This window comes from Talpa occidentalis, unplaced genomic scaffold (assembly GCF_014898055.3).
Source record: "Talpa occidentalis isolate TD23 unplaced genomic scaffold, MPIMG_talOcc4v2.1 talOcc4.16, whole genome shotgun sequence".
Taxonomy (NCBI): domain Eukaryota; kingdom Metazoa; phylum Chordata; class Mammalia; order Eulipotyphla; family Talpidae; genus Talpa; species Talpa occidentalis.
Genome location: NW_023601653.1, coordinates 69,052,091 through 69,065,240, shown reverse-complemented (window position 1 = coordinate 69,065,240; position 13,150 = coordinate 69,052,091). Strand labels below are relative to the sequence as shown.

The following is a 13,150-nucleotide window of genomic DNA, read 5'->3' as shown; positions in this document are numbered from 1 at the left end:
TAGAACTCATATATCTGATGCTTACAGCGCGATAAGGGACAAAGAGATGTCAAACAGGGGAAGGAAGAGCAGAAGGAACTTTGTCATGGATTATGGGTTCTCTAGTGGTGGGAGAACACCCAAGGACAACACCATAGGGGGAAATCAAATAATTTCCAAAAAGTAAACCACCATTGAGAAAAAGATTAAATTTAATAAAATTACAAATTAAATAAATAAAATTTTCATTATCAAATTTTTGACCACTGAAAGGATTTCTATCCTATCACAGAGGTGAATGATTTTAAATTAGGTCAGCATTAGATGACTTGCTGGAAATGATCATGTTAATAAGAAAACCCTAGAATTAGTTTTCCTTTCAATCAACTGTGTCTTTCAAAGAATGTGTATAACTTTTTCTCTTAATTTTTTTCTGCTTCACTTCTTATATATATGTTTAATTACTATAACATTTATTTCAGAGATTAATATCAAGTGGGAATATGTTTTATTATTTGAAAAACATAGCTCTACATTTTCAACATTGTTTGCTGAATGTATCTTCTTCAATGATTTAAAATATTCCCTTTACAAACACTAAATTTCTGTCTGTCTTTGAGATGACTAGATATTCACATTCTGCTCCTTCTGACTCTTGTCAGATCTTAATTGGTTTTATTATTTTTAATATCTAAACCCATCACATCTAGCTTTGATTTCATAGGCTCTTTACAATTTTCTTTCTTGTAAATTTTAAAATCAATTAGAAAACAGACAAGAATTAACAGTAATTGGCTTGAGAAGGCTCATTCTTGGTATGTATGAGAACGTATCAGTTATTCAACATGCATTTGCATATCTAATATATGTCAAGTATATTAAGTAAAATAGTATAAAAGAAATATTTCTTTCTTATTCTGAGTTTGTATTTCATGAGATTAATATTGAAACTATGAAAAATTATTCATTATGATTTGAGAATTTATTTTTTCCTTGAATTATCTTCATTGTATCCAAAATATAGTCACTGAATGATGAACATGCATCCTTTCTTTGGTCTCCCCCATTAAGTTTAAACTTCACCCACTCCCAATATAATCTACCACACACCCCATCCACACCCCCACTTATACAGACATTGCTGCCATATTTGATTCTTCCTTCTACCCAATTATAACTCTTAAGATTGTTTCTTTTGTCTAAGTGAAAGAAATAAAGGAATGCAGGGATAGGTGGTGAATGGGAGAGGTATAGGTTGATAAAATATGTCCAAATCTTGTTGGACAAATATTTTCTTCAAATACTTGTATCTTTCACCCACATTAAGGCTTGTGCAAGGTGAGAGACTCCAGATCATTATCTGTATGTACCCCCCTCCCCTTTCCTGCACCTTTTGCTTCTTATTCAAGAACACACACATAGAGGAATATGCAGTTAACTTAGTGATAGCATTAAAATACATCAATTATTCTCATTCCCTAAGATTTCCAGATCTTGGAAAAAATCCTGTAGTAGGAAGGGATCAGCAAGTTCAGGTGTCTAATAATCTTCCACTGAGATCTCACTCTCCTGCAGGTTCACTGAAAATCCCAAGGATTCAGGAGAGAATGCTAGGATCAGGCCTCCTTCTACTATGACCCTGAACTTTCCGAGCATCCAAATTCATCTGTGCACAGCTTCTGTCACAATAAGGTGACCTAAGAAATTCTTGGAATTTCTTTTCATCAAGAATTATCAGAAAATAAAATGCAAAACCATGAAAGTGGACATTAATGTCTCTGTTTCCTCCCTTGAGCATCAGTCTGTCTGTGGATGGCAGTTCTCAAAGGCCAGGACTTGTGGATTTCCTTGCACTCAGTCTCTTGAGGACCAGCTCCTAAGACAACACTGGCCACAATTCTAACCCCAGAAATCTCAGAATGGCCCTCACATTTGGATGACAGTCTTCAAGCCTCTATAATAACACAGCTCTTTTTTACTCTGGACTAGTCCATCTAAGGGGCAAGTCTGAATGCCCCTGTAATTTTATTAAATTTATTTTTTTCTCAAGTAGTGGTTTACTTTTTGAAATTATTTCATTTCCCCCTATGGTGTTGTCCTTGGGTGTTCTCCCATCACCAGAGCAATGGCCTCAGGTCCTCTAGCTTCCTGATTCCTAGACAAGGATTCACATTTCTAACACATCAAAGAGTATATAGTCTTGGGGTTCAGTCATTCACAGTTATCCTGCAAATCCTTCTGAATTTCTCTTCAGAAACTCGCAATTCTGACTCTCAGATTCTCTCTCTGTGCCCTCTCACTAGAAAACAAATGTATTCACACCATTGCCTATATATGTTGTTTTTGATGACACGGACAGTCCTGAGCATTCTCCTATTTTTCTTTTCTCTAGGATTAACTGTGCATCTGGCTGGAGGGGGTAGGCCCTGCTCAGGGCGAGTGGAAGTGCATTCCAGAGGAGACTGGACTCCAGTGTCTGATGGGAACTTCACATTCCCCACCGCCCAGGTCATCTGTGCAGAGCTGGGGTGTGGCAAGGCTGTGTCTGTCCTGGGGGGCGTGCCCTTCAGAGAGTCAGATGGACGGGTCTGGCCTGAGGAGTTCTGGTGTGAGGGGCAGGAGCCAGGTCTCTGGTCCTGCCCCAGGGTGCCCTGTCCTGGAGGCACCTGCCACCACCATGGGGCTGTTTACCTTGTCTGCTCAGGTGAGAATCAAGCAGGGTTCACCCTCCCTGCTTCTTCTGCTGGGTAAGAAGCACATGAGCTTTGGCTGAAGCCCTGTCTCCTCCCCCAGCATATACAGAAGTGCGGCTCATGAGCGACGAGGGCTCTCAGTGTGAGGGACAGGTGGAGATGAGCATTTCAGGGCACTGAAGAACACTCTGCGCCTCCCACTGGAGTCTGGCCAATGCCCATGTTGTGTGTCGTCAGCTTGGCTGTGGAGTTGCCCTGTCTACCCCCAAAGGAGCACACTCTTGGGGAGGAGCTGACCAGGTCTGGAGGGGTCGATTTCACTGCTCGGGGGCTGAATCTTTCTTGTGGAACTGCCCCATGACTGCCCTGGGTGCTTCCGACTGTGCTGGTGGAAACACAGCCTCTGTGATCTGCTCAGGTGAGAGGGGGCACTAACTGCACTTAGGGTGCTCGGGTCCCTCAGAGCAGGGCATGTGGGAAAACTGGTTCATGAATAAAGAGTGGATTATGTATACACAAATATTTGTCAAAATATACCCCATTTACTCTTAATGTTGGTGTTTTATTGCATGAGAAGTACACATTAGTAGAGTTTAATGAATTTTTAAAGGTTTTCTTTTGTTTCTAGCTTAATTTTCTGTGGTCAAAACATGGTTATATGACTTTTTCTTAGTTTTCCTTTGAAAAAATTTGGAATTCATTTTTGGCACAACAGTTTTGGTAAATGGCCTACATGCTCTTAAGAATAATGTGTATTCTGCTGTTTTGAGGTGCAGCTTTTGCAAATCATACCATTCAGATATTCGAAATACCACTGATAGCTTTTTTACTCAGAAGTTTTACTTATGTTTTCTGAATACATGTTGCTTCGAAATGCAGAAATGGAAAGTAATCACTTTATTTTTTTTTCTTCCAATCATATTCTCTTCGGTCCTTTAACCCCTCACCAATAGTATCCACTAAACTGATCAGCCTTCTACTGATCAGCTCTTCTGACTTCTGCCTACTGTCTTGGCCCTAAAGGAACAGACCTGGACTCCTATAAATAGAGATGCTTTCTACATCCATTGACAAGTCCTCCAGACACACATTTTAAATTCTCTGTAGGAGAAGCTTATTTGAAGAAAAGTATTTTTTTTTCTTTTTAGGCCTCATAATAAGTTCCTGGTTTCTATTGCTGTTACCAATTTGCCCAAAATCTTAACAGCAGAAACAAAAATGCATTCTATTTAGCTGTGATTTCCTGGGTCAAGAATTGGGGGGAATCAATTTGGCAGTTCTGTCTCGTACTTTCACGTAGCTGTCATGTGAGACTGAAGTCACGCAAGAGCTGCCTAAACTGGGAACTCAGGATGCTCACTGACAGGATGGTAGACCCCCTGCCTATGGCCTCTCCCCCAGGACAGGCTCAGCAGAGCCACCTCCCCTAAAGCTTGTGTCCTCTTGAGGCTGGGGAGGCTGCACGACTTTCCTGGCTTGGTGCAGGAAATCAGCAGTGTTGCCATCGCCGCATCATGTTGTTTACAAGCAAGTCCTGAGGATCAGTCCAGCTGCAAGAGAAGGGAGCAAGACCTCACTCCTCAATGGACACAGTAACAAGGATTTTGTGGATATATATATATATAAACACCACCAAGGTGTATGAAGTGTCCCACTGTAATAGTGGATTTTTAAGTTTCTACTTTCCTTCTTTCACTTGTGGGTTTAAGGAATAAAACTTAATACACATGCAGCTTAGACCTTTCACCTTATCTCTTGTTTTCATGTTTTCTATTGTTCCCTGTGCTGTATTCTGTATATTTCCTCTGATCTTCCATTCCATTTTACTATTCCTGCCTCCATATCTCTGTTTCAGTTTTCAGAGTCATCTATTATGGCTGACTTGAGGAAAGTCTCGAGGGCAAAGAGGCTTAGCCCTGCTTTAGCTTCTCCCTGAGCATCTGTGTCAAAAATTCTCACTGTTTTGGGAGCTCTGAAACACCTTCATACACTTGGCATATACTCATTTTTTTTTAAGATTGATTTATTTATACAAGAACAGCATACAGGCCAGATGCGCGGGAGAGTGAGAGGATTCACCAAAGACAGAGTGGGGAACAGAACAGGCAGACTGACGAAATACACTGCTGAGGGGAGCTGCGGGCGAGTCAGGAGAGGTCTCTGTTGTGCCATGTGGGTTTCTCCCTGGGTGGCTGGGATGGACCGGCGCTGCAGAGGCTGCGGACAGCTTCACAGTGCTAGCTCAACCACCTGCACCACCAGGGAAGCCCTATCTCACTTTTCTAGGGTCCTTATCCAACACCTTTCCAAGGTCCTTATCATAGTAACATCTATACAGTCTCTTTTGCCTTACAAGGTAACATATTCACATGTAAGATGATAATATTCACAGGTTTCAGGATTCAGGATTCAGTGTTTCTTAGTGTTTCACTTAAAACAGAAACCATACAAAGAAAGTAAATGTTACAATCATGATAACGATGACTGCCCCATTACAGCGCTCACCTCAGACCGAGGTTATCATGTAGTTTAATTCAGTTTTCTGCTCTTCACCCCCACTAACCCTCTACTCACTGCTCTGCAGGAAACCAGACACAGGTGCTGCCCCTGTGCACCCACTCCCCGTCTCCACTAGCAGGCTCTGCAGCCTCAGAGGAGGGCACAGACAACTGCTCAGGTGAGGGCCTTCCAGGACCAGGAAAGAGTCTCTTTCCAGGTTAGATGCCTCCTGACCTGACTCTCTCCGCAGACAGCACACAGCTCCGCCTGGTGGACGGAGGCCATCCCTGCGCCGGCAGAGTGGAGATCCTTCACCAGGGCTCCTGGGGCACCATCTGTGATGATGGCTGGGACCTGCGTGATGCCCACGTGGTGTGCAGACAGCTGGGCTGTGGGGAGGCCCTCAACGCCACGGTCTCTGCTCACTTCGGGGAGGGATCAGGACCCATCTGGCTGGAGGAGCTGCAGTGCACAGGAAACGAGTCCCTCCTGCGGAAGTGCCCGTCCCCGGGCTGGGAGCTCAATGACTGCAGGCACAAGGAAGACGCCGGGGTCATCTGCTCAGGTCTGCACTGCACATTGTCCAGGGGCTGCCGAGAAATGGGGCGGGGGCAGGGGAGGACAACTTATTTCTTGGACAAAGTGTGAAAGAGCAGAGGGGAAGGAATCCTCCTCCAGTGGTCCTGAGTCTCTAGAAGATATGAGGATTAGGCCCCTCCTTCCTTCCTGTGCCAGTGAGAGTCTGTTTCTTCTTTCTCTGCAACATCTTCTGACAGAGCAACAACCTACAGTTTCCATTTGCAAGCAGGGCTCACTTTTCAGGTACTTACGCTGATGGAATCTTGAAACCCACCACTGATTTCCACTGTGGTTGTAACAAATATTCACAAAATTAGTTGTTTAAAGCAAGTTATATGTATTATCTTGCAGTTCTTGAGCTAGAAGTCTAACAAACTCTCACTGGGCTAAAATCAAGGTGTGAGCAGGGCTGCTCTCTTCTCAGTTCCTGGGGAAGAATCAATTTCCAGCTCTAGAAACTGCCTGTGCTGCTTGGCTCAGAGCCCCCTTCCTGGGTCATCAGGCCAGCAGTGTTGCACATCTCTCACCATTCTCCATAATCACCTCTCTCTCTCTAACCAAAGCCAGATATGGTGTTCCACTTTTAAGACAGTGAGTCTTGGGCCTCCCTGGTGGAGCAAGGGTTAAAGGCACAGCTCTATCAATCTGTCGGCAGCCACTGTGCCATGAGTTTGATCCCCAGCCAGGGTGATAACCCTCATGGTGCAGCAGACCTCTCCTGACTCGCCCGCTGCTCCCCTCAGCAGTGTATTTCAGTAGATCTGCCTCTTCTGCTCCTCACTCTGCCTGGTGAATCCTCTCACCTCCTACATCTCTACCTACACCCCAGTTCTTGTATACATAAATAAATCTTTTAAAAAAAGAGTGATTACATTGGGATCACCTGGTTAATCCTCGATGTTCCAGGTTAGTCTCACCTTTCCAAGCTCCTTATCATAGTCACATCTATACAGTATCTTTTGCCTTGCAAGGTAACACATTCACATGTAAGATGATAATATTCACAGATTCCAGGATTCAGAATGCAGACATTTCTGGGGGCCATTATTCTGCCCCCACCCTTCTTGCCACACCACCTACTTCATATCCTGTGGTTTTGTCAGCATCCAGCACTCCTTCCCTGCAGAGGGTCCAGAGTGCCAAGTGGGGTGCTCATGGTGCCTTGTCTCCCCCTTTATCTTTCAGAGTTCCTGGCCCTCAGGGTGGTGAGCAAGGACCAGGACTGTGCTGGGTGGCTGGAAGTTTTCTACAACAGGACCTGGGGCAGTGTGTGCAGCAGCCCCATGGATGCCATGACCTTGTCCGTGATCTGCAGACAGCTTGGCTGTGGGGACAGCGGGACCCTCAACTCTTTGGTTGCTGCTAGGGAAGGTTCTAGACCCCAGTGGGTAGATGGAATCCGGTGTAGGAAAACTGATACCTCTCTTTGGCAATGTCCTTCTGACTCTTGGAAATACCATTCATGTTCTTCAGGAGAGGAAGCTTCTGTCATGTGTGCAGGTGACTGTTGTATGTGTCTGTGTCTGCCCCATAGGCTGTCACTAGTGATGTTCTATATTTTCAAATATAGCTTATGAGTTTAAGATAAGTCTGTAAAATGAAGTTGGGTAAATATTTAATCCACATGTTCCAACTCTGTTTCAGAGGAGAAAATAAGGAAACTTGTGCTACCTGTAGTTTACATGAAAAATACTAGGATGATTGTGTTGAAGTGTGGGGCGTATGAATAATCCTCTGATGGACTCCTAAGGAATGGCTAGTTAATTAGGACTAGCTAAATGCTATGTGAACACCTTGAGATAACTCAGAGCCTGGTCCCCAAGCTCTGTTCTCTTATGCTCTTAGCTATTGCATCGAAATGCATCGGTGCTAGTCAGACTCCAGGTCAGTCGGCTGGCAGCGAGTAAAACATGTCTTGTGGAAACAAAATTACACTCCAGGCCAGAGGACAGAGAAAAGAGAATATATAATTTCTGCCTTCATGGTCCATAACATCCCAGGTTGTAGACTCTGATTAAGCAGAAATTCAAGAGTCTTGAGTGTGGAAGTGTGTATGGGGCCAGAAGATAAATCATGTTTTAGTGGAGACTTGAAGGATGAGTAAGAGTCCCATCAAGGATGAAGTGGGAAGATTCTTAGATACTTAGAAAATTCCCTCATGACAAGAGGAGAAAGAAGATGGGGGAGAGCTCTGAGGGGACCCTGGAATACAGAGCAGAGGGAGACCACTTCAGTGCAGGGTGCAAGGAAACAATTCTGTCAAAGAGCAATTTGTTTATTGCCTTGGCTGTCACTGCTGAAAGGTCAGTGACCTGGATCAAGCAGATCTTTCTCCTGCATTGATTACTTGATCTGTTATATAATTGTTCCTTTAAAAAGTGTAAGTGAATTTTTTATTATGAATGATTTCTGTGATTCTACAGTTATTTTAAAATTTTTTTCTTCTTTATTACCACAAACCATTGATATGATTTTGTTTCTCTAACAGCTTACTCATGCATAATAACTTAAAGGAATTAAATCTCACCACATTTTAGTCATCCATTCATTCAGGAGATTGATCAAACCCTCTCCCCAGTGCTTACAGAATGTTCTGCACACATGTGTTGAATGAAGACCTGTGGGGCACTAGGCACTGAGCTAAGAGCAGGAGCACAGATGTGAGTTAGATGTGCAAGGTCCTTCCTCTGGCTGAGCTGCATCTGTGTGTGTGTGTGTGAGAGAGAGAGAGAGAGAGAGAGAGAGAGAGAGAGAGAGATATTGTGGAGCATGGAGAGTGATAGACAAGACAAAGATAAAATAATTTCAGCTGCTGATGAGGGTGAAGATCCAGGGAGAGTCCCAGCCACTCAGCCAGTAGATTAGCTAGGAAGCCCGTGTTTCCCTTGTCATTTGGGCTGAAGCAGGTGACCTAGTTTGGGAGCAAAACCACTCACTCCTGTCGCTGACCCAGCATTACTCCTTTGCTTTTGCAGAAAAGAGGCCCAAGAGCTGTCCATCTGCAGCCCCCTGCACAGGTACATCAGCCCCTCCCAGCTCACCGGGTCCGCCTGGGGCTCCTCCTCCAGCAGGGCCCTAACAGGGGTCCCCTGGCCTTGCAGACAGGGAGAAGCTGCGCCTGCGGGGAGGAGACAGCGCGTGCTCGGGCCGCGTGGAGGTGTGGCACGCGGGGGCGTGGGGCACGGTGTGCGACGACTCCTGGAGCTTGGCCGAGGCCCACGTGGTGTGCGGGCAGCTGGGCTGTGGCTCGGCGCTGGACGCCCCGCGCGCGGCGGCCTTTGGCCCTGGAAATGGCAGCATCTGGCTGGACGAGGTGCGGTGCAGGGGCGGGGAGTCCTCCCTGTGGGAGTGCCCTGCGGCTCCCTGGGGGCAGAGCGACTGCAAGCATGAGGAGGACGCGGGAGTGAGGTGCTCGGGTGAGTGGGCGACCCCCTTCTGTGGGGTGAAGGGAGGAGTTGCATCCAGAATCTCTTCCTGGTCTCACCTGCTTTTCTGTACTTTGGCACCTGGAGTCTATTGCTTGGCACCTGGAAGCTGGGAGAGAACAAGGTGCCAGAGATGGTAGGTGTGACCCTGGGGTTTTCCCACCCAACTCAGTAGTTTCCCATTACCCCTTCTCTTCGCTCCAGGTGAGAAGACAACAGTACCCCACAATCATGGAAGTAAGTGTTTCTTCTCTGAGCCCTGAGATAGAGGTGATACCCACATCATCAGGGCCATACACAATGGAATCTGCATATTTATGGAAAATTAACCATATTGTACAGGAAAGGCCTAATGCTCAGGCATTACAGTCCTGTTCATTGTGGCAGCTGTAATGTCCAAATGCTTATCCATTTTCACTTTATAAAGATCCCTTAAAATCACATGCAGAGACAGCTGACACAGCTCAGGGCACGACTGGGGTGAATCACACCTTGGGATTCAGGCCAGGCATTGTATCTGCATGGTACTTCATGGTCTTGAGGACTCAGTGGATGAGCAAGACAAGGGGTTGAGGAAGGGTTCTCCTTGACATACAATCCTTTCCTAAATCTTATGACACTTTTTTCTCCTCAGGCAGCAAATCAGACTCAGCTCTAGGCCTGGGCATCTTCTCCCTGCCCGGGGTCCTCTGCATCGTCTTGGGGGCCCTTCTCTTCCTGGTCCTGGTCATCCTGGGATTCAGCTGCACAGAGGGAGAGCAGAGCACCAAGGTAGGCCAAGGGGATGCTAAAGGGACGTTGTGGGAATGCTGTTGAGCCAGTTTTGATACCAAGAAAAGTGCCCTAGTATTGTCTCCACCCTCACAGTCTGGCAAAAAGCACCTTCTCTACAATAGCCTTTAAGATTTGAGACAGCTGAATCCTTGGTTGAATGTAAAACCTCTCATGAATTATGACTTACCATGGAACACTGTACATGAGAATTGAGTATAGGGTCACAGTCAGTGTCAAGAAAGCTGTCTATGTCTCACAGAGCTCAGGAAGGGACTCTGAGAGCCTGGCAGTTTCCTCAGGAGTGAGCAATGGAGTGCATCAGAGGTCTTGCCTGTTGGTGTAGGGACTGTCTCCAGGAGTAGTCTCTGAACGCATGTCTCTTTCCACAGCCTCACCTGCTTTTGAAAATGCCACTGATGAGGCCTTGTACCAGGAGATTGATAACTATGCTCTACCAGAAAAGGAGGAACTTTTGGACAGCCCAGGTGTGCCCCATGCCCTCCCCGCTGTTCCTGAGCTGACCATGGGTTCCCTTCACATTTATAGACTCAACCTCTCCCTCCTCCCAAAGCAGGAGCTCCCAGCCCTCTCCCTACAACTCTGATGTCTCAAAATTTCTTCTGAACCTTGACACCGGGCCTCCTGCTATGGCAAATGTTTTCTGTCTGTGATGTTCTTCCCACCAGGAAGCCTGTCTGATGACTTAGTGACAAAGCTGCCGTATTACACAGGGGACGATGAAAAGGGAGACCCTGGACCTGCCCCAGGTAGTAGACTCAGGGTCTTCCCTGGATGTTGGGCTGAGGACAAGTGATCTCATCTAGGAGAACTGTGATGAGGAGGGGAGGAATATCTTCTGTCTTCTTCACAAAAACCCTTTTCTCTGTCTGCCCACTCTGTCATCTCAGAAAGGAAAATATCATACCCAGTTTTCTTTATCCACAGCTACTTCTAATCAATTACAGATTCACATCTGTGGTTTGCACTTGAGATGGTATTATATATGTGGGTCATGTATAACTGACCCCCAAAATTGATTTTTTTTAAAGCCCCAGAAAACATGGACTGCTGGGGCTTGACTTATCAGTTACCAGAAGTTCTTATTAACAAGGGACCTAAGAGAGGAGGATGTTTCTCCTGGATCTTCTCCAGATTGTGACAATGGATAGCTCTTGGGATGAGACATGTCTGGAGGGATCCTGGAAATTGGATCCTTAGATCAACATAGCCTTCAGGGAATTGAGACCCAGGACTCCTGTGGAAGGGACTGGTGGTTTTGCCTTTCTCTGGGTGACAGGTACCCAGAGAGCATGTGGGCAGCTGTGTTCTCTTTGTCGATATCATCCCAAGACACTGATTTGTACATATTATATGTTACAGCTCTGTTGTATGAATGTAGTACCTGAATTCCTATTACAATAGCTTTTGTTGCTGCTTTATGGTATAAGAGGCCGTATTTGCTTTATGGTATAAGAGGCTGCTTTATGGTATAAGAGGCCGTAAAGTATAGTAGAATATGTAGAAAAATCAAATAATTTCTGAGAATGTTAAATCAAATAAATGCCCAGAGACAGCCCTGGAATCTAGAGCTTATATGTATCAGCTGTTGGAATCTCTGTAGTAAAAGGGCCTGAGCACCCCCTAGTCCAGCCTCAGTCCTTGTTCATTTCCAGAGCCTCCGGGACAGCATGTCAGAGCCACGGGAAATGGTTATGATGATGTTGAAGAGTTTCCTGTTCCTGAAATTCCTACTTCCCTAGGAATGAGTAGGAATTATTTTTTCCCAGAGGAGGAAGGTGGTGCTGGGTATTCCCAGACAGGTGAGTGTCAGCTCTGTCTCCCGTAGCCTCATTTCCTAGTCTGGGGGAGGATGAATTTGGACTTGTCAATAGTCAGTTTATCTTTACTATCAACATCTGGGCCCTCTAGACCTAGATGAGGTGTGTCTGTTTCATCTCTTCTGAGAGGAGACACATACTGTGTTCTCATGTCCATTTCTTCTATCATTATGATACAGACATTCCTATATGAGTGGCAGAGGCTTTATTCCCATTTTTTCACACCACAATTGAGATATGTGATCTGAAAATATATTCGGAGCTCTTTCAGATTGTGAGAAGTAATCTGGAAAGTTTCGATAGCAATGTAAATTAAATTTGTAATGTAGAAATATTTGTTTGCGGGGGAATCATATATCCAGATGTTTAAAGTAGGCTTTGTTTGCTACTAATGCAGATGTCAAAGGCTTAATTAGAGTCATAAAATATGAGCTGCAGAATGAAACCAAGGGAAAATATTCTCCCATTGTTTTAGTTGACAACGACCCTCCTTCCTTAGGACTAGGCCTCTGCCTATGTGTGAGCATGTAGTGCTGTCTGGGGAGTAGGAGGTTGTAGGAGTCACTTGAGCTGCTCCCTTTTGGCATCTGACAGAGAACCCAGAATGTTCTCCTGAAGACTTGACTGGCATTGAGGTGCTGAGGAATCTAGGGGAGTCATCTCCTGCCCCCATTCCTTATGAAATCAAACCACATGGGTGTAGAAGAGAGTATTCATGTTCTCCACTCCTCACCATTATTTCCCTAATGCTTTCTAATTTTCAAGAGCAAGATATGACTATGCACAGAGTAGCTGAGTGGATGAAGCAGCTCCAGCCTTTGAAACAGTTGCTGGGCCTCACATATATCCTGTAGTCTTTGTGCACTCATCTCTTTATACCAAAGAATTATTCTTGTTGTCACCAGATTCTCCTTCACCTTGCAGGCCTCTCTCTAGAGTCTCCTGGCGAAGTTGTCATCTATGGCATGGAAGAGAGAGGACTCCCATTGGTCCTAGAACGAGAAGACCTGTGGTATGATGATGTCGAGCTTAGCACCATGTAGCACCATTTTTGGATCAAATAAATCTTCAAAGACTGCTCTGTAATATTGTTTCCCAAATAAATGAGAATTCTGTCTTCTTCATTATTGCAGAGGTTTTACTTGGGTCTGTGATGTAAAGACAATCTTCATAACATACACTCTGAGCTTCAGGGTTGTTAAGAATCCAGATACATTGACCCCACTGACCTTGGAAAATTCCATCTTCAATCACACCCCATCCCCAAGTGAAATCTCAGTTGAAATATCCATGTATCACAGCCCTCAGCCTACACTCTTGCCTCCTTTAAGTGCAGAGAATGTCACACTTTCTGGAACAATAG

The 13,150-nt window shown here is 45.2% G+C and overlaps 1 protein-coding gene across 1 annotated transcript in view; it reads left to right on the top strand.

Annotated features, from left to right (window-relative positions):
• Positions 1–12,830, top strand: part of LOC119247043 (uncharacterized) — a 206,390-nt gene extending 193,560 nt beyond the window's left edge. Inside the window, 11 exon segments of the mRNA XM_054696783.1 lie at positions 2,372–2,565; positions 5,394–5,736; positions 6,936–7,250; positions 8,726–8,767; positions 8,852–9,166; positions 9,380–9,412; positions 9,810–9,905; positions 9,908–9,946; positions 10,339–10,434; positions 11,623–11,769; positions 12,712–12,830. Coding sequence (XP_054552758.1) covers positions 2,372–2,565; positions 5,394–5,736; positions 6,936–7,250; positions 8,726–8,767; positions 8,852–9,166; positions 9,380–9,412; positions 9,810–9,905; positions 9,908–9,946; positions 10,339–10,434; positions 11,623–11,769; positions 12,712–12,830 — 1,739 coding nt within the window.
• The last annotated feature ends 320 nt before the right edge of the window (positions 12,831–13,150 follow it).